Raw genomic sequence first — 18,044 nt, forward strand, 5'->3', positions numbered from 1 at the left:
CTACTTGTGAAGCCAAATTCGAAGCCGACTGCTAGAAGAACATAATTTGTATTTGATTTCATTTGGATATTGCACTAGAATTTCAAGTTGGTGTTCAGCTTATAAAGATGCAAGTGGAAGAAGAATTGCATTCCCCCTGCTGGTTTAGTAGTAACAAAAAACATCGAGTTTAGACACGCATTCACAAACCAAAACTTTGCATCAAGAAAATTTTTTTGTGGCAGCTTCCATTGCCAACGGACAATGACAATGTTATACGTATATATTATATATATGAGCGTCCATTTATGTGAAGGGATATGTCAGGCAGCACCAATTTCTGTTGCACAGCGCGCATTATTAATGGTTTCCCATTTTCCATGATGAAAGTTTGTCCAAACCTCAGTTTAGCACTTTGCTTCCATTCAACAGCAGAGACACACAAGCCACATAATCAAACACAATGATTTGAGCTCCTTTATTGAGAAGCAACATCAATGCGGCATGCTACATTGGACACGAGGAGGGTCCACCCTAATCCACAAAATAACTTTAAAGAACAAAACAAGGAACTGCACCAGAAATGCCCACAAACAGGTACCCAATCAGGTCTTGTGGATACCAACACACCAATGATAGAAACTGAACAAAAAACCAACCCGCTTACAGTAGGAGGAAACAGAAGAAAAGTGAAAGAAGAAAGCAGAGATACAGAGAGAGAGAGAGATCAGAGCTTTATGCACATTTGTAGCCTTCTGGGGGGACTCTGCCACAGGCGTTGAGGAGCAGGCTGAGGGAGAGAGGAACGTTGAGGTTGATGCCGAGAACGTTGGCCTTGATGACGGTGCAGAGGCAGGCTGCTGCATCAACGTCAGCGAGGCCCTCAAGGAGGCCGCAGCAGTGGCTGCTGCCTGGGCCAACCACCAAGTTCACCAGTCCTCCGAGCAAGTTAGCGCAGGCAGCCAGCTTCAGGGCGTCCCTGGGGCACTTGGGGTATGGGATGTAGGGAGGATATTTTGGGACGTATGGAGTAGGGGTGACCTTTGGCTTTGGCTTGTGCTTAGGTGCGCATGGCACACTGTTGGCAGAAACAAGGGTGAAGAAGAGAAGGTTTAGAGAAAGAAGCAGCACAGCAAGGGAAGAAGAAGAAGAAGCCATTTCAGCAATCTCTCTTACTCCTTCTGTCTCTCTCTCTCTTTTGATGGTCTGTAGTACTTGGGTGTGTGTTGGTGCGCAGCTCTTTTTATAGAAGGAATGGGGTGCATGGGAGGCATTGTGGAGAAGGATGGGACTGTGAGCAACTTTCTTTTTGATGTTTTGGGCTCTTCTGATAAAGAAGAACAGGCGCCCATGTGAACACGGTGGCCCGGCAATAGCTGTATGGATTGATGTCATTAGCTAGCTAAGGCATTTTTGGATGTTTGTGTTGCTGGTGATCGCTCCCATTCACGCAATAGCGTGGATTCTTTTGGACATGTAGTGTAAATTTCCTTTTTTCTTTTCTGCCTCTCTTGGATCCTTCTCTGCATGGAGAAGTGAAGTGGTGATAATGTAGTCCACTTGTGGAATAAGGAACAAAATGAAAAAATTTCTTTTTACAGAGGCTTCGGTTTCGGGGCTCGTGAAGGTGGACATGCTCAGCCCTCCTGAATCTTTCCCTTCAAGGCTGGCAGAGCCGCTGCTTGAACCCTCTTCCAATTGCAGGGTTGGACCGCAGGCCTTCAAGATTTAGGGTTTTCTTGAAGACAAAGTAATGTGCAAAGATTTCGATTATCATCCAATTATTTGGTATTCACATCCAGATCCGTATAGGATGGTGCTTTGTGGAGTGTTATATATTAACGCCTTCTGCTTGAAAAGGTCCGGATTTTCCATTTTAACTTTTTTTTTGACATAATTATTTAATTTCAATTACTTTAATGCAATTTCCACAGAAAATATCTTTTAATAATTTTGTTGGATTCACAATTGATTAGGCTGAAAAGGCAAACTCCAAACCTACCAAACTTTTTTTTGTGACAGCTAGCCTACACCAATGGGTCTATGATTCGAACTAAACAATCTAAGTCTTCAACCATTTGACCCATTCATACTGCTTAAACCGGGTACATAATCACATCTTTCATTTGTCTCTTTATCATATATGTAAACGCGTTTACAGAACCATCGCGTTGGCAGCAGTGAAACCCTCCCCTCGATTTCCGCATATATTTGAGTCGACACATCTTATGCTTAGAAAGAAAGCATCTAAATCATGAATTTTGTATATGATATACTGACAGCATAGTGGAGAAGCTCATGAACCATGCCCTAAATCTCGTGTCATTTTCTGATCATGTGACTTGACGATCAACTCTTATGCACTCGTTTTGCTTCTTTAATATGCACATGAAGCCATTACTTTAATAATCTCTAGGCCAAGTGGAAGCGAACAAGCCATCAGACCAGGGAGGGTGGGAGTAGGATACGGGTCCCACCGTCGGGGGCCATTCCGGAAATTATTGGTGGTCTCGGCCTCTCTCAGAGTCACGGGTTGTCAAGTTTCGAGTCAATTATGGGAACAATTGGACCATTAGAAAAAAAAAAAAAAAAAAAAAAAAGAGAAGGTGGGTCCCATCGAAAAAGCTGATGAGAATCCGATATGTCCAGGACTTGAACCCATCTGCAAGATTTCGTAGAATCATTCTCATATTAACGTGTTCTAAATTGTTCCTAATATTATTCACCATTGCTTTCATATGTTTAGTTTCCCAATGGACATAAGAAATATTCAAGGCGGTCATTCGATGTATCTGGTCCCGGATTTTATCAAAAACCTGCAGGGATCAAATTCAATACAGACTTCATTATGAAATATAATACATTTCCTACTTCGTTTCATTGGTTATCTGCTGTCCATCAACTTGATTCTGAACCTTACCCCAGTCTGTCTGTATCTTAGTGCAGGAAAGAGCCGGATTGGACTTGTAAAAGCGAAAAGTCCCGTTCAGAGCTGTTGGTGGCTGGTAGGCGGTCAATTATTGATTCAAATCTCAAAGGTGCTGCTCCTTGTGAAAGCCGGTTCGGGCGAAAGTAGGAGCAGAAAATGACCCTAGATGTTTTACCCTCTCGTGAGCGACAAAATCTTATAATATTAACTGGGGTTCCGTAAATGAAGTGATGCTAGACCCCAAGAGTTAGGGTTTTACAGTACATGCAATCTATTTAAAACAAAATCTTATAATATTAACTCGGGTTCCATAATTATAGTGATGCTAGACTATATCCAAGTTGCAAGTTTTTGCGGTTTTACAGTACTTGCAATCTATTTAAAATAAAATCTTATAATATTAAATGGGGTTCCAGAATTAAAGTGATTGCTAGACTATATCCAAGTTGCAAGATTTGGGGTCTTACAGTACTTGCAATCTTATTTAAAACTAGCGTCCAGTTCCATAAATGGACAATTTCTCGTATTTCTTCATTGAAACATCCTTTGTTATGCATGTTCAAAATACTTTTTATTATTTATTTATTTTCTCTCACCCTTTCTTTCTTTATGTACAGTAATAAAAGTAAAAAAAAAAAAATTAAGCTAAGAAATAAGCTAAAATTATATATATTATGAATACATGCATTTATATATATAACATAATTATGTTATATATATACACCCTCGCACCTAAATTTTTTATAATACACCATGCTAGCACTCGCACTCATGTGACATAGTTTCTAAGTCATATATCTTGTAGGAAGGTTGTTACAGTAGTGGAATAAAATTTAATCAGACCGATGTGCATATGGTGATGCCATATATTAACAACATTTGATGTGACCTTAATCCGAACCAGAGTCAACAATTTGAAATCGTGACCTCCCAGCATCCCCTTTCGAACTTTATCTATCAAAGTGAAAACGAAAGATGAACAGATGTTGCTCCTCTCCGTTTAGGATGGGATTATCCTTGCAAACCAACTGTCAATTTTCAAGATATTAAGTATTTTTCCTTCCTGAAGTTGTTTTCACGAGTTGTACTCTCGCTTTCGCCTTTCGCAATCTTTAAAAGAAGGTTAGTTGGGGAGACAATATTGGACGATTTCCAAAGAGCCAAGAAATTGAAATGCTTCGTACAGACATGTGACATCAATGTCCTCTTCTGAGAGAGTTTATCTGTAGTTTTTAATAACGCTTCCGGTACAATACCAAAGAAATGTTTTCTTTTTCGGACTTTGATATTCCACTGCAAAGAACAACGGTGAGGAAGCCATTTCTCCTGACCTGAGCTCCCCCGGTTTCATTCTTCATGAGTTTTTGTGTAAGAACAAGTGAACTGATAGCTGTTAAGGGTTGCTGTTTCCTTCAAATTGAGGAGAATAAATAGGGAAACAGTACGTACTCCAGAAAAATATCTTCAACCTTTTTCCTGCATAATAAGCCGTGAATTCAGACGTCCTGCAAAGATAGGTTCTGTTTTTAGCTTCTGTGTATAATACCGACCGAGCATCATAGCTACAGCTGCATTTACTTTAACTTGTTCCTTTGTCTTCTTTCTTCGTCACTTTCCCTCGAATGACATTTCAAATCTGATTCGTAAAACATGAAGATTTTACTTCAGGTAGGAATTGACCTTATTCAAAGCTGTTGTACACCACAATCACAAAAATCGGGCTTTCTCTAAAAAAAAAAAGCGTTAGGAACTTGAAAAATAAGTCAGCCGAATATGAACGGCAAAAAAAAAACCATTTTTTGAAAAAAATTACCCAAATGAAAAAATTGCATTTAAAAGTGCGTTTTCCCCAATGTTTCCTTTTTACAATTTAAGGGTTTCTTTTTTTTTTAATGCCAAACTGCGTTTTTCCATTTTTTTAATTTTGTCTTTTACCTATCTACTTTTTTTTTTTATGTTGTCTTATTACTTTATCTTTATTTTATTTTTCCCTCATTTTAGGATTTTAAAATTTTCTAAAAATTACAGCATTTTTTTTTTCTTTTCAAACTTACTGCATTTAAAACTCGAAAACGACATTTATGACTATGTTGAACACGAATTTGCAAGAAGTATTAATATATAGTTTGCACTGGGTTGACGTAAAATAATTAAAATCCTAGAAGGCCAAGTACGCTACTCTTCAACAGGTCAAATTCAGCCTGCCTTGCAATATTCTAGTGGATAATGAAGTTCTGTTCTGAATGACATGTAAAACTGCTAATGACAGAAATAAATTTAGCTGATGCTGCAATCTATACTTAAAAGTAATTAAAAATAACAAACGAATTTAGTCTATTTAAAGTTGCAAATATCTGGGAAGCATTTGCCAATGATCGAGGTTCGGTTGTAAAGCTGAACACGGACATGAACCGGCGCGGTTCATGTTAACAATGATTTCTTTGCAAAGTCCGACTAAAGGGATGCAGAGTTGGTGGGTGATTGGTAAACCCAGCCAATTCTCAGTCATGCAGAAACAAATTAAGATCCGCTGGAAGCATCTGCCTAGGCACGAAGATGAAGGTTTTCTCAGTCATTCATTAACAATTGGCGATCACTCCAATAGCTGCAACGCTTTTTTATATCACCGCTAGTGGTACAGGGGTGAAACAGATTGATCTATATAGCGAACGAAGATGATGACTTAAACAGATAAAATTTCAAATTATTTGAACTATCATATCTCTTTAACATACAATTTCTAAACATCGATATGTAATAAACCCAATTGACATGTGAACACAATCGATACCTTCACTGCATACCAAAAATATGAAGCCATTCATCAATGTTTTGTATTAAAAAGAAGAGAGGTTCTCCTCGCCAATCCAAGTCCTCTCTAGCTAAGCTAGAAACAGCGTCAATGAATTAGGATCCAAGGACAGGCCAGCAAACATTGAAGGCTAAGTGGTCAATTAATTTCAACTGGAACACCAGTTTCTTGTTGGAAAAACGTAATGCGGGCCTTATATATAACTCAAATCAGAACTTAAATTTATGCGAAAAAAATCCAGCAGAGTCTCGACGTCCAAAATGATATTCAATAATAACTTTGGTAAAATATACTTAAACTATTTATTCATCAAAATAAACATTACAGAAGAAGGCTCAAGAAAACTCACCTCGCCTCACGCAGTGAGCTAATACACCCAATGCCCTTGCAGCACACACTTGAAACTTCAACACTCAGAGTTCACGAAATGAACACGCACACACTTGAAACTTGAAACTTCGACACTCAGAGTTCACGAAGTGAACACACGAGCTAACACTCGCACACACCCAACTCCCAAAGTGAGCACCCAAGATCACTCAACATAATTTTTTTATGTACCCTCAAAATGGCCCAACATCCTTATTTATAGGGAGAGGAGGTCGAAGCTTCCACAGATTTCTATTTTTTTTCTTTTTTCTTTTATTTTTTTTATCCACCGACTTAATCCACCGACCTTGCAAAAGAAAGAGGCTACGAGCCTCTTGAGTCATCTCGACTCTTCCAAGATAGTCGGTGATGACTCTCTACATTTCTCTCTCACGCCACGTTAAAAGAGATACAGAGGCACTCATAAGTTTCTTATGCTTGAGAAAAACGAAAACGTCGTTCAACTTTCTTATCAGTGAAAACTACTACTTAATTTTCATATGCATAAGTGCATGGATAGATATCACTAGAAAGTAATGGAACCTAACAGATGCATCTTGATTGAATACCAATACCATATCAAACCATCACATCAGACATGAATGACACAAAAAGTATGCTATTTTGTGAAGCTATTTTGTAAGTCTATTGGGGTTTGATAGAGGTAGTGGGGCTTTCGTTATCAGGAAAGCATTCAGAGGCAGAAACTTGAGTGAACCGCTCTATCTTACCTAAAGTATGCACGAACTTTAGAAAAAATGAATGCGCAACTACTCTGAGGTCTTATGCGAATGGAAATCCAACTACATATGTCCCATTTTATGAGTGAAATTCTCTTCAAACTCTCCTTTTACCACCTTCTCACTCCTTATGGTGAAATCTTCAATTCCATGTAACATAAGTATTGGAAATTAGTGAATACATAAAAGCTAACAATAGCAGAAACGGTTTCATGCTTTCCTCATCTCATGCATCCGTATAAGTCGAAGAAAAGAAAAGGACTTCCAGTTACAATCTCAGCTCATTTAAAGAAGGAAAGGACTTCCTGGTTATATATAGCAGAAAAGAAAGATCAATTGGACTAATAACAGGACATAGTATGCCTTTAGCAAGACAAAGACCCTTGGAGAATATATCAGGAAAATTTTAGCAAATTTCAGAAAGAAACCAAAAAAATTGGAGACATATCTAGTGTAATATTTGAGAGTTTTCACATCATGTGACATATACACAGAAATTATGAAATGCTCACAAAACTTTTTCTCAAACTCAAAAATGATTAATATTAATAAGCACCATCTTGTTAATAGAGCATATCCAGTGTCATGCTTGTGTGTGTGTTTGTGCTATATTATATAATTAATTGATGAAATAAATATATCAATTATATAATATAACACACACATAATATACATATCAGGTATATTTACTCGAGACAATAAGTAATCAAGCTGGTGGAGAATGATATGTTAACACAGCATGAGAAAGGTTGAGCCAGATTAACTGGTCCATATGTTAGCATATCAACCAGCTATAGTTGCAACTACCCTCACTAGTGCACTATTTCATTCTGCAATAAGAAAAGAGATCAGACATCTGAATTATAAAAATGGTACAAATATCAGAGAGCCAAACATCAACCCTGAAAGAAAGGTCATAAGTTTTTGTCATTTTACAGCCAAGATCAACATCATCAAATGCCATGAAAAGATGTCCGCCTTCACAAAGCCGGCTTGAGAAGAACAAGAAGAGGAAAGAGGGGAGGAGAAGAAGGGAAGACATGACTCAACAAGTAAAAGGCTTGAGGAAGAAGAAGAATGATGCGAATGTAGTCTTAGGGGGAGCGCTTTCTCTTATATATATATATATATATATATATGCATGCATGGGATGATGAAACAATAATACTCTATATGAGAGTGGGAAGGAGAGGTTGTGAATGAAGAAAGAAAATAGAGGTTCAAAGAAAAGCAACGAGAAATGATAAAAACTAATACTTGGATGATGAAAACGTTCACCATCTTCATTTTTTTTTTCTGTCTTTTTGTTGACCATCCATTATCATGAATCAGACTGTTTTTATTAAATGATTGATTTTAGGAAATAAGAATCACTATATATATATATATATATCAAAAGTGTAAGCTACCGAAAGTATCACCGTCCTCAAATCATAATCAGTGCCAGTGGTCTGCTCTCGGATTATCTGTGTGCTCCTGAAACAAACCATGATGAAAGGAATATGATGAGTGTGATCCGCTGTAGTTTCTTTTAATAGAAAAAACTAGAAACAGAATAATCAAAATTAAAATGAATAGGAAAGGTAAGTTCCAATCTTTGCACCTAAAAAGGAAAGCAGTTTCAATTTATTTATACCAGTACATTTAATTTAAGGGAAGTCTTGGTCATTGCACATAGGCCCACTTCAAGGCGTGGAGAAATTTGGCATGCCACTATATTTTTCTTCTATATATACATCCATTAGAGAAAGAAAGAGAGATTATGAAGTGGAGAACACGACGCCCAAGTGCATATAAGATTTGAAAACATATAAAACTGAAAGAAACTGAAAATATCTGATGCATGGATCGTACTTAATTAATGAACTGATAAATTCGGTACAATTAAAATGCATTAATTTTTTAAAATATGACATCTAATAAATTTCTGCACTCCTTGAAGTGAACCTATGTGCAATGACCAAGACTTCCCTTAAATTAAATTTACTGGTATAAATAAATTGAAACTGCTTTCCTTTTTAGGTGCAAAGATTGGAACTTACCTTTCCTATTAATTTTAATTTCGATTATTCTGTTTCTAGTTTTTTCTATTCAAAGAAACTACAGCGGATCACACTCATCAAATTCCTTTCATCATGGTTTGTTTCAGGAGCACACAGATAATCCGACAGCCGACCACTGGCACTGATTATGATTTGAGGACGGTGATACTTTCGGTAGCTTACACTTTTGATATATATATATATATATATATATATATATATAGTGATTCTTATTTCCTAAAGTCACTCAATCATTTAATAAAAACAGTCTGATTCATGATAATGGATGGTCAACAAAAAGACAGAAAAAAAATGAAGATGGTCAGCATTTTCATCATCCAAGTATTAGTTTTTACCATTTCTCGTTGTTTCCATGTATGTTCTTTCTTCATTCACAACCTCTCCTTCCCTCTCTCATATATAGTACCATTGTTTCATCATCCCATGCATGCATATATATATATATATATAAGCGCTGCCCATAAGACTACATTCGCATCTTTCTTCTTCTTCCTCAAGCCTTTTACTTCTTGAGTCATGTCTTCCCTTCGTCTCCTCCCCTCTTTCCTCTTCTTGTTCTTCCCAAACCGGCTTTGTGAAGGCGGACATCTTTTCATGGCATTTGATGATGTGGATCATGGCAGTAAAATGACAAAAACTTACCACCATTCTTTCAAGCGTCAATCAATTAAACCAGTTTTAACAAAACTATATGTTCGCTTGCTAAAATATTCCTCAAATATGCTCCAAGGGTCTTGTACAGTGCTTCTATGTTTATCAACCACCAGTGATCAACTAAAGGCATACTATGTCCTCTTATAGGTCCAATGGATCTTTCTTTTCTGCGCTATATAACCAGGAAGTCCTTCTTTAACTTAGCTGAGATAGTAACTGGAAGCCCTTTTCTTTTCTTCTACATATATGGATGCATGGGATGAGAAAAACTTGAAACCGTTTCTGCTATTGTTAGCTTTTATATATTCACTAATTTTGAATATTTATGTTGCATGGAATTGAAGATTTCACATAAGGAGTGAGCAGGTGGTAAAAGGAGAGTTTGACGAGAAAATTTCACTCACAAAATGAGACATATGTAGCTGGATTTTCAATGGCATAAAACCCCAGAGTACTGCGTTTTCAATGTTACTAAAGTTCGTGCATACTTTAGGTAAGACAGAGCGGTTCACGCAAGTTTCGATCTCTGAATGCTTTCCTGATAACGGAAGCCCCACCCACTCTATCAAACCCCGACAAACCTACAAAATAGCTTCACGTTATCACATACTTTTGTGTATCATTCATGTCTGATGCGATGGTTTGATACGGTATTGATATTCAATCAAGATGCATCTGTTAGGTTCCATTACTTTCTGGTGATATCTACGCATGCACAAATGCTTGCAAGAATAGTAGTCTGCCGCTGGGGAGCACACTTTGACAATGAGCGTCTGACATCCCAATTAAGCATGCCATTTTGGTATTCCAAGGTCTCCTTTGGAATGCTCGGGGCTTCCCCAACAAAGCCGGGGATTCTTCCTCCTCGTCCTCCATTTTTAGGGACGAAGGATTGGCTGTCAATTCGGGATTCACAGCCGGGGCCGGGTATTGCCTCAATCCGAACAGGACCTCCGCAACCTCGGATCGAAACTCTTGGCACCTTGGCAGGCCGCTGTTTCGCTCCAATCAGGTTCTGAACGACATAGAGAGAGATACAGGCGAGAGAGAAAGAATCGGAAACAAATGAATGTTTTGGGTCGCTGAAACAGACACTCTCCGATGGATTGGCGCGTTGGATGGTGGCGAAACAGCAACAGTGTTCCACTTCTCCGGCAACTCCTAGTGCGGCGTCCGTTTCGCCACCATCCAACGTACCAATCCGTCGGAGAGTGGTCTGTTTCAGCGACCCAAAACATTCATTTGTTTCCGATTCTTTCTCTCTCGCCTGTATCTCTCTCTCTCTCTGTCGTTCAGAAGCCGATTGGAGCGAAACAGCAGCCTGCCAAGGTGCCAAGAGTTTCGATCCAGGAGGAGATCGAGATCGAGGTTGCGGAGGTCCTGTTCGGATTGAGGCAATACCCGACCCCGGCTGTGAATCACGAATTGACAGCAATCCTTCGTCCCTAAAAATGGAGGACAAGGAGGAAGAATCCCCGGCTTTGTTGGGGAAGCCCCTGCAAATCTTGTGAACAATGCATACAACGGGGAATTAATTAAGGTGGTTCAACCCTTCAAGTCCATCCTAGAAGGCACAACAACAATCCTTTTCCTATTTTTCTGATATGAGATATATAACAGTATTCTTCCTCAAATGTAGCCCAAAGAAAAACATAGAAAACGTCGTGATAGCAGGGGCTGCTGGAACTTACCGGCGAATAACATAAGTACAGGAAATTAGTAAATAAGAGCTGACAATAGCTCAGTTCACCTTGCTAAGGCCGATTGGACTCAACGACTTTCAAGTCAAAAGCAGGAACGGTTTCATATTAGCATCAGTACTTGATACTTGAAGGGATAAGAGAGATCTAGAGAAAGAGAGAGACAAGAAACAGATTAAAGGGGCTCCGATGAATATCCCACCCCCAATGGACAAGATTTTCAATTTCGATATATTCTGATTTAGCACAATCTGCACATTTACGATGAGACAGGCCACCAGCCAGATGGTTGCATCATTGGTGACAGCCTTATCTGCATTTTATTGATGCCCACTCAAGATTTATAAGGACTTATTTCATTACATAAAGTCTGATGTTGTGGCTGCCTTTGGCAACTCTGTTCAATTTGAGGAAAATGAAGAAGACGCGGGTATCGCTCCAGCTCATTCTCACAAATGCAACAGATCACATCGTTATCAAAATGGCAACAGACTGTATCAACGCTGAAGGCAAATCTCACAAAGATGCAGAAATCAGACTGCCTTGTCTCATCATAAATGTCTAGATAATGCTAAATTGGAATGTATTAAAACTGACAATCTTAAGCATCCAAAAAGACTACATATAATATATCAAAAAGTGACCTTGCCTATGCGACGAGTGAAGAAAATGGGTAAGAGAGAGGACGTTGGATTTTCATGCCAATTTTGTATTGCTGAACCTTTTGATATTTGCTGTGGTAATATGTTCACTGGAATCTTGTGACACTAGGGGATGTTTGGAAGCAGTAACATACTTACTGTTGCTGTGCTGATGTATCTATCCGAAACAATTTGGCAAATTCATAGAACATTAATTTTAATATTCTATGAATCTCTTCCAATCTTTGAGGTAGATTTATGAACACTCATATGATGTTCATGTTGCCAAAACAACCCCTTATACCCATCGTTTATGGTTTTTTAAATGGGCTTACCTACTATGGGTTTCTCAAGACTTTAACCAGGAATTGTGGATCAGCTTTAGAGGATTTTATTACCAAACTTCAAAAGGAATTCCCGTTAAAGTTTTTTTGCTGTTAATCATGTGAGCCAATTCATACATCGACCAATATAAAGCAACTATCCAGCTGTGAAGAGGACCCTCATAAATATCAAAGGAAGTATTAGTACGAGACTTGAACATAATTTATGAAACCATTCTTACACTTAGAGCATTTTCTGATTAAGAATGGGCTGGATGTCATCAAACATAAAGATCTACATTGGGATCCTGTGTATTTCTTGTAGCTAGTTGCGTTTCTTGTAACGCCAACAAGCAAAAGAGCGTAGCAAGGTCAGGTGTAGAGGCAAAACATCATGCCATGGCATCTTCTGCTACTGAATTAACATAGATTTAGTTTTTATTAACAAACAGTGGCATAAGAATTAATTCTTGCACCTATTTATATTGTGACAATAAGAGTGCTATCACATGACGACAAATTTGGTACTTCAAAACAGATCCAAGCACATAGAAATTGATTTTCATTATATTATAAAACGATTGGCTCAAGCACAACTGACTAGTAAGCGTATTCAATCAGATTAACAAAAGCGTATTCAATCAGATTAACAAATTGTGGATATTTTTCCATAGTCCTTAACCAAATGGAGGATCACAATAGATGAACAAATGAAAGCAAGATTACCATGGTACGCACCAATCTTGTTAACGTTGAGAACCGAAAGAGTTGCAGGGTCCTAACCAATATTTAAATTCACGTTACATGTAGAAACCTCCAAATTTAAGTTTGGGAAAAGGGGAGATGGAGGAGTCCAACCTTAGATCCATGCATGGAGATCACCACGGATATGAGACCCACGGTGAAGCAAACATACCCTTAAAGAATAATTGATCTAAATTTCATATTTGATCCTTTTTTTTTTTAAAAAAAATGGATCCTTATGTTTGCATACAAATTAAGGGTAGAGGGTTTTGAAGATAAATTTCATATTTTCATTACTTTTTCTATTCTTTGGATGTCAGGTTTGCATGTAACTTAATCTATGGGGGATTTGAGGCAAACTCGAAAACCCCCTTTCTCTAATGAATCAATTCCGGTTTTTCACATGATTTGTGGTTGTTCATCTCGTTCTTCAGACATTGGAAGCAAAATGCTAGAAATGAAAAGTTCTCAATGCTGGCATTCCTAAGAACGCAAGTAAATCAGCACTCAAGGGGGGAAGAAGTCACACTACTTGAAGAAATTCAAGCGTCTTTCTCTCTAATCACAAGACTGTCCTGTATTTATGTTTTTCATTCCGGCTTGTTTTTGCGGAGGGAAAAGATGAAGGAATCTAAATATATGTGCAGCTGACATGGCTGGCCGATCAAGAACGCATCCTGACTTTGAACCAGCAGAGCTACAAGTTGTTGTTCAAACGTTTCATGACTTTGAATCAAGTCTCAACCCACTGGCCCCTTGACCTACCCCACGGCGCTGGCTGTTCCTATCAGGCGTCGTCGTCAAAAAAGAAAAGAAACCGATATGGTCCATATGGATGGACATGGTGTTGACTCGAATCAGAAATGATTAACCAACATCGAACCGAAACGTCTCGGTCTAGTCCAAACCATTGCTTCCCCAACCGTCCCCGAACGTTCCCCCTCTGCCGGGACCTCCTCCTCCCCGACCTGCCGGAAAACTTATCGGCGGCAATTCCTTGCTGTGAGAGACCGGGCAGGGGATGGCAGAACCCGTACTCCCTTTCCGACTCCTTCAGCAACTGGCGAAAGAGTGGGTAGTTGAAGTCACAGACGGGGAAAACGAACCGGAGCTTTTGCCCGCCCTTCTCCCCCACGTAGACCGCCAGGTGCCCCTTGGGACATTCTTCTGCACCTCCTCATGCCCACGGCTACCGCCAGGGTACAAGGCGGTGAAGCTCTTCATGATGGCCACGCTAAAGCCACCGAACTTCTTCTTCTCCTGCTTCTGTTCCTGCCACCTCCTTCTTTGTTCTCCAACTTCTCGTACAGGACCAATTTTTGTGGGGAGTCTGTTCGACATACCTTCTCAAACTTTGCACGGACTGTTACATCCATCTTCAATGAAGATACGGCCGGATTGTTGGCACCAATGAAGCTTTTTTCTTTTATAGCTATGCGCTCCAGATGAAGAAGCTGGCGGCCGCCGGCTGCTCGAAGAACTCCGGCTTCTTTCCCTGTGGAAGAAGAAGTGAAGGAGGATGGTGGAACATGCGAGGTCGATTGCTTCTCTGCAGGAGGGACCGAAGGAAATGTGATTGAAAGATTTTGTGGATAATTGAATGGAAGCAAAGGTCAGGAGGGGAGGATTCATTTGTACAGGGTCAGTGGATCGTAGTCCGTAGAATTGCTGCCCAATCGGCTATTTGACTGTTACATTTTGGTCAAAATTTGCGAAAGCCCGTGTATCAATTTGGTCGTCGAGGTGATGCTTCCGTGAGGAAACACACACACACTCTCTCTCTCTGTACATCCTCTGCTTGCAAGGAGGTAGGCCATGGGGAAATCTCTTTTCTCTTGTTACGGCTCGTCTTTTATGGCCTAGATTACAAGCGAGCTTCAGATTCATGAATTTCTAATAATACTGTCAGCTTTTCAACTGACTATGCAGGCATAGAGATTCAGATGAATCAATTGAGAATTGATCAAAAATTTTAAAACGTTTCTTTAAAAAAAAAGTAGATGTATAAAAATATTTAGAAACAAAAATTCAGGTTATATTTTTAAAAAATAGTGCCTTGCTTACATGTTAACACATGGTAATCTTGAATCAATTTAATTGGGACCGACGACTTTGATAAGGCTCATCATGCATTCCTTGATAATTGCCAAACTAGAGATTCAAGCAGTGTAGAGTCAGAAACTTTCTGTAGAAAAGCATCACGTCAGAAAACCTTAAACCATTCACATTCAACATCGACGCCTTCTTTAGCCTTTTGCTCGATCTGAATAGAGTTGCCATTCTCGTTCACACTTCACAGATACAGATCTCTTTAACCTAGCTTGTTGGCTTAAAGGATATGAACGATACAAATATTTGACGTTATTGCAAGAGAAAATGGGAGCAAAAGTAATTTCTAAACCAAGAAAATTGAATGGCAGTTTACCTGGATCTTGAACCGCGCACGTATTGCTTGGAAAAAGAGAGAGGTTTCTCCTGAAATTTTGGACAGATCTCGTGCTGCGGGTTCCTTAGATGAGCATTAAACAAGGAGAAACCTTTTCGGGAAAACGCTCGAGAATATTAACAAGATAAAGAATTCAAAGAACATACCGTGAAATAGGATTTGCGAACTTTTCATGGTACTACCGCACATTGTCCATTTTGCTTCTACTTGAACGTTTCCTTGAAAGAGCAGACTAGCTTTGCTTCCAATTTCAATTTGAGAAAACCTGACGGAACCAGAAAGTATAGAATCTATACTTCGAAGAACCTACAAATTAGTCTGGACCACGGTCCATCCATCGAGCTTTATTAGTCCCAGATCTGATCCGTCCACCCATGCAAGGCACAATTTGAACCATACTCGTTCTAGAAAGAGGTTTATAAGCTGAACGAGTAAAAGGACATGGCAGTTTCCAGAACCAGCATGGATCCGGAACCCAATACAGATTCAAAACAAACAAGTCTGGGGCGCTGATTTAGCAGACCCGACCCGTTTGCCGGACCGATGTCGACGGCAGCAAAAATGCACTCAACTCCTAGAAAAAGCCAAATGTCATTTTCCATGTTCTCCTTGGAACCCCACCTTCTCCCCTTCTTTGTAGTTTAGTAATTTATTTTGCTTGAGCATGAGAGAATGTAGCATGCAAGCAACCAAAGGGGGAAAAGAAGAAGAATGGTACAGAAAACAACGGAGCCTTTACTGTATTCTCCTCCTCCTCCTTTCTCTTTCATCTCTCTCTCTCCCTGTCTTTGTGGGTTCCGCTGTGCCTGTTGGGTTGAAAGCACAGCGGCAGACACATTGGGACAGAATATCTGCATCACGTCCCATCACCCACGAACCTGCATGCTCTTCCCTTTGCAGAACGAACCTTCTTCTTCCCCCTTCCCCCCTACATTCCTGCATTTATTGCTCTCTCTCGCCCCCTCTCACTTTTTCTCTCTCCCTCCCTCTCTCGTATATGGTATCATTCTTTCGTCATCCCATGCATCCATATATAAGTAGGAGAAACCGCTGCCTATAAGACTACATTCGCATCTTTCTCTTCTTCCTCAACCCTTTTACTTCTTAAGTCATGTCTTCCCTTCTTCTCCTCCCCTCTTTCCTCTTCTTGTTCTTCTCAAGCCAGCTTTGTGAAGGCCGACATCTTTTCATGGCATTTGATGATGTTGTGGATCGTGGCAGTAAAATGACTAAAACTTACGAGCTTTCTTACGAGGTTGGTGTTTCATGTTTGTCTCTCTCTGACATTTGCGGTCTTTTATCATTTTTATAATTCAGATGTCTGATCTCCTTTCTAATTTCAGAATGAAAATAGTGCACTAGTGAAGGTAGAGAACAGGCCAAAAGGGGAATTGATGAGGGGAAAGCCAGATGAAAGAATGACGGAGCATGGAAAGCATACAGTGGAAGGTGGAAAGAGAAGGGCTGCAGAGGGAGTGCAGAAGACTGATAGCATGATTTCAGGTCTAGTAGTTAGAATTAAGTTTCTTTCAACCGCGCCATGGAGTGTGCCTCGCAAGGGACATGCTGAACCAGGGTTTCACCTAGATTATGCACCTCCAAAGATACATCCACCTTCTCATAACTGAATTCATGGCTCATTTAACTCTTCGCCCTTTCTTAGCCTGCTTCATTTTTGACACCCAAATGTCCAGGTAGGGGAGAAGGCATCTCAGGTGTAACCGTCGCTAAACAAGGTAGTCTTTTCCATATTAATGTATAGTGAAAACGTAGAAGGTGAAGGAGCGATATTTATGAACAATTTGTAGTTGCATCTACATGGTTGATATGCTAACATATGGATTAGTTAATCTGGCTCAGCCTTTCGCATGCTGTGTTAACTTGTTATTCTCCACCATCTTGATTACTTATTGTCTCAGCTAATACCTATGATCAATAAAGCAATGATCATCGCAACCTTCCTGTTGTTTTGGTTTTCACTTTCTGTTTTTTACTTCTGTTTGTTTGGCTTCCATGTGGCCATATAATTGATACCAATTGCGTTGCAGGCACCGAGTCATTCAAACCCTCTTCTCATAACGTTAAAAGGCAACCGAATAGATTAGAGGTATTTTACGCAAATCACGCACTTTTCTCAGATTTAGATTGCAAATTAATGTCTCAAAGTTAGCGCACATTACCGAAGTGAATAGTAGGAGTCTAGCACTACAGCAGTGTCTCTGACCATCGTCGTAGTTGTGGCTATGACTAGAAAAAATAGCAGAAATATGAGGTTATTGTGAGGGGGGGGAAGGAATCAAATAGTTCTGAAACTGTGCTATGTGTGTGTGTAGGTGTCACAAAAACTGGACCGATCGGCTGTGGAATTCCATTTCCAGGAAGGAGAAAATGAGTCTACTGCACTTGATGTTTCTGATATAGTAATCAACGATTATCCTGAGCCCCATCGGAACCCACCAGCTAACAACGAAGTACCATAGTCATGTGCAAGGTCACAGTCTGATTTTTTCCCTGATAGAGTCAACCGGATGATGCGAAATCTGTTTCTGTATGCTAAGCAGTTGCCGATAAGTGCTAGCTCTCGCGTAACAATTCTTCTGTATTTGTGCGTGCGTCTTATGAAATTATGGGAGTTGGCGATTTG

The 18,044-nt window shown here is 39.5% G+C and overlaps 2 protein-coding genes across 2 annotated transcripts; one reads left to right on the forward strand and one right to left on the reverse strand.

The window, feature by feature from the left end:
- Positions 1-430: 430 nt before the first annotated feature.
- On the reverse strand, positions 431-1,202 carry LOC116252278 (pEARLI1-like lipid transfer protein 1). Its single transcript, XM_031626434.2, has one exon. The coding sequence runs from the start codon at positions 1,135-1,137 to the stop codon at positions 715-717; it is 423 nt and encodes a 140-aa protein (XP_031482294.1). The 5' UTR covers positions 1,138-1,202; the 3' UTR covers positions 431-714.
- A 14,856-nt stretch (positions 1,203-16,058) lies between these two features.
- LOC116253520 (uncharacterized) lies at positions 16,059-18,044 on the forward strand. Its single transcript, XM_050077645.1, has 4 exons — positions 16,059-16,655; positions 16,744-16,903; positions 17,449-17,507; positions 17,734-18,044. Exons 1-4 carry the CDS (start codon positions 16,512-16,514, stop codon positions 17,878-17,880), a joined length of 510 nt encoding a protein of 169 aa, XP_049933602.1. The 5' UTR covers positions 16,059-16,511; the 3' UTR covers positions 17,881-18,044.

This window comes from Nymphaea colorata, chromosome 4 (assembly GCF_008831285.2).
Source record: "Nymphaea colorata isolate Beijing-Zhang1983 chromosome 4, ASM883128v2, whole genome shotgun sequence".
NCBI lineage: Eukaryota > Viridiplantae > Streptophyta > Magnoliopsida > Nymphaeales > Nymphaeaceae > Nymphaea > Nymphaea colorata.

What these genes read in the sequence shown, in the direction of transcription:
- LOC116252278 (XM_031626434.2), bottom strand. Translation starts at nt 1,137, where the DNA reads ATGGCTTCTTCTTCTTCTTCCCTTGCTGTGCTGCTTCTTTCTCTAAAC.
- LOC116253520 (XM_050077645.1), top strand. Translation starts at nt 16,512, where the DNA reads ATGTCTTCCCTTCTTCTCCTCCCCTCTTTCCTCTTCTTGTTCTTCTCA. An exon ending in CTTACGAGCTTTCTTACGAG is followed by an intron (nt 16,656 to 16,743) that starts GTTGGTGTTTCA and finishes TTCTAATTTCAG; the next exon opens with AATGAAAATAGTGCACTAGT. An exon ending in GACTGATAGCATGATTTCAG is followed by an intron (nt 16,904 to 17,448) that starts GTCTAGTAGTTA and finishes ATTGCGTTGCAG; the next exon opens with GCACCGAGTCATTCAAACCC.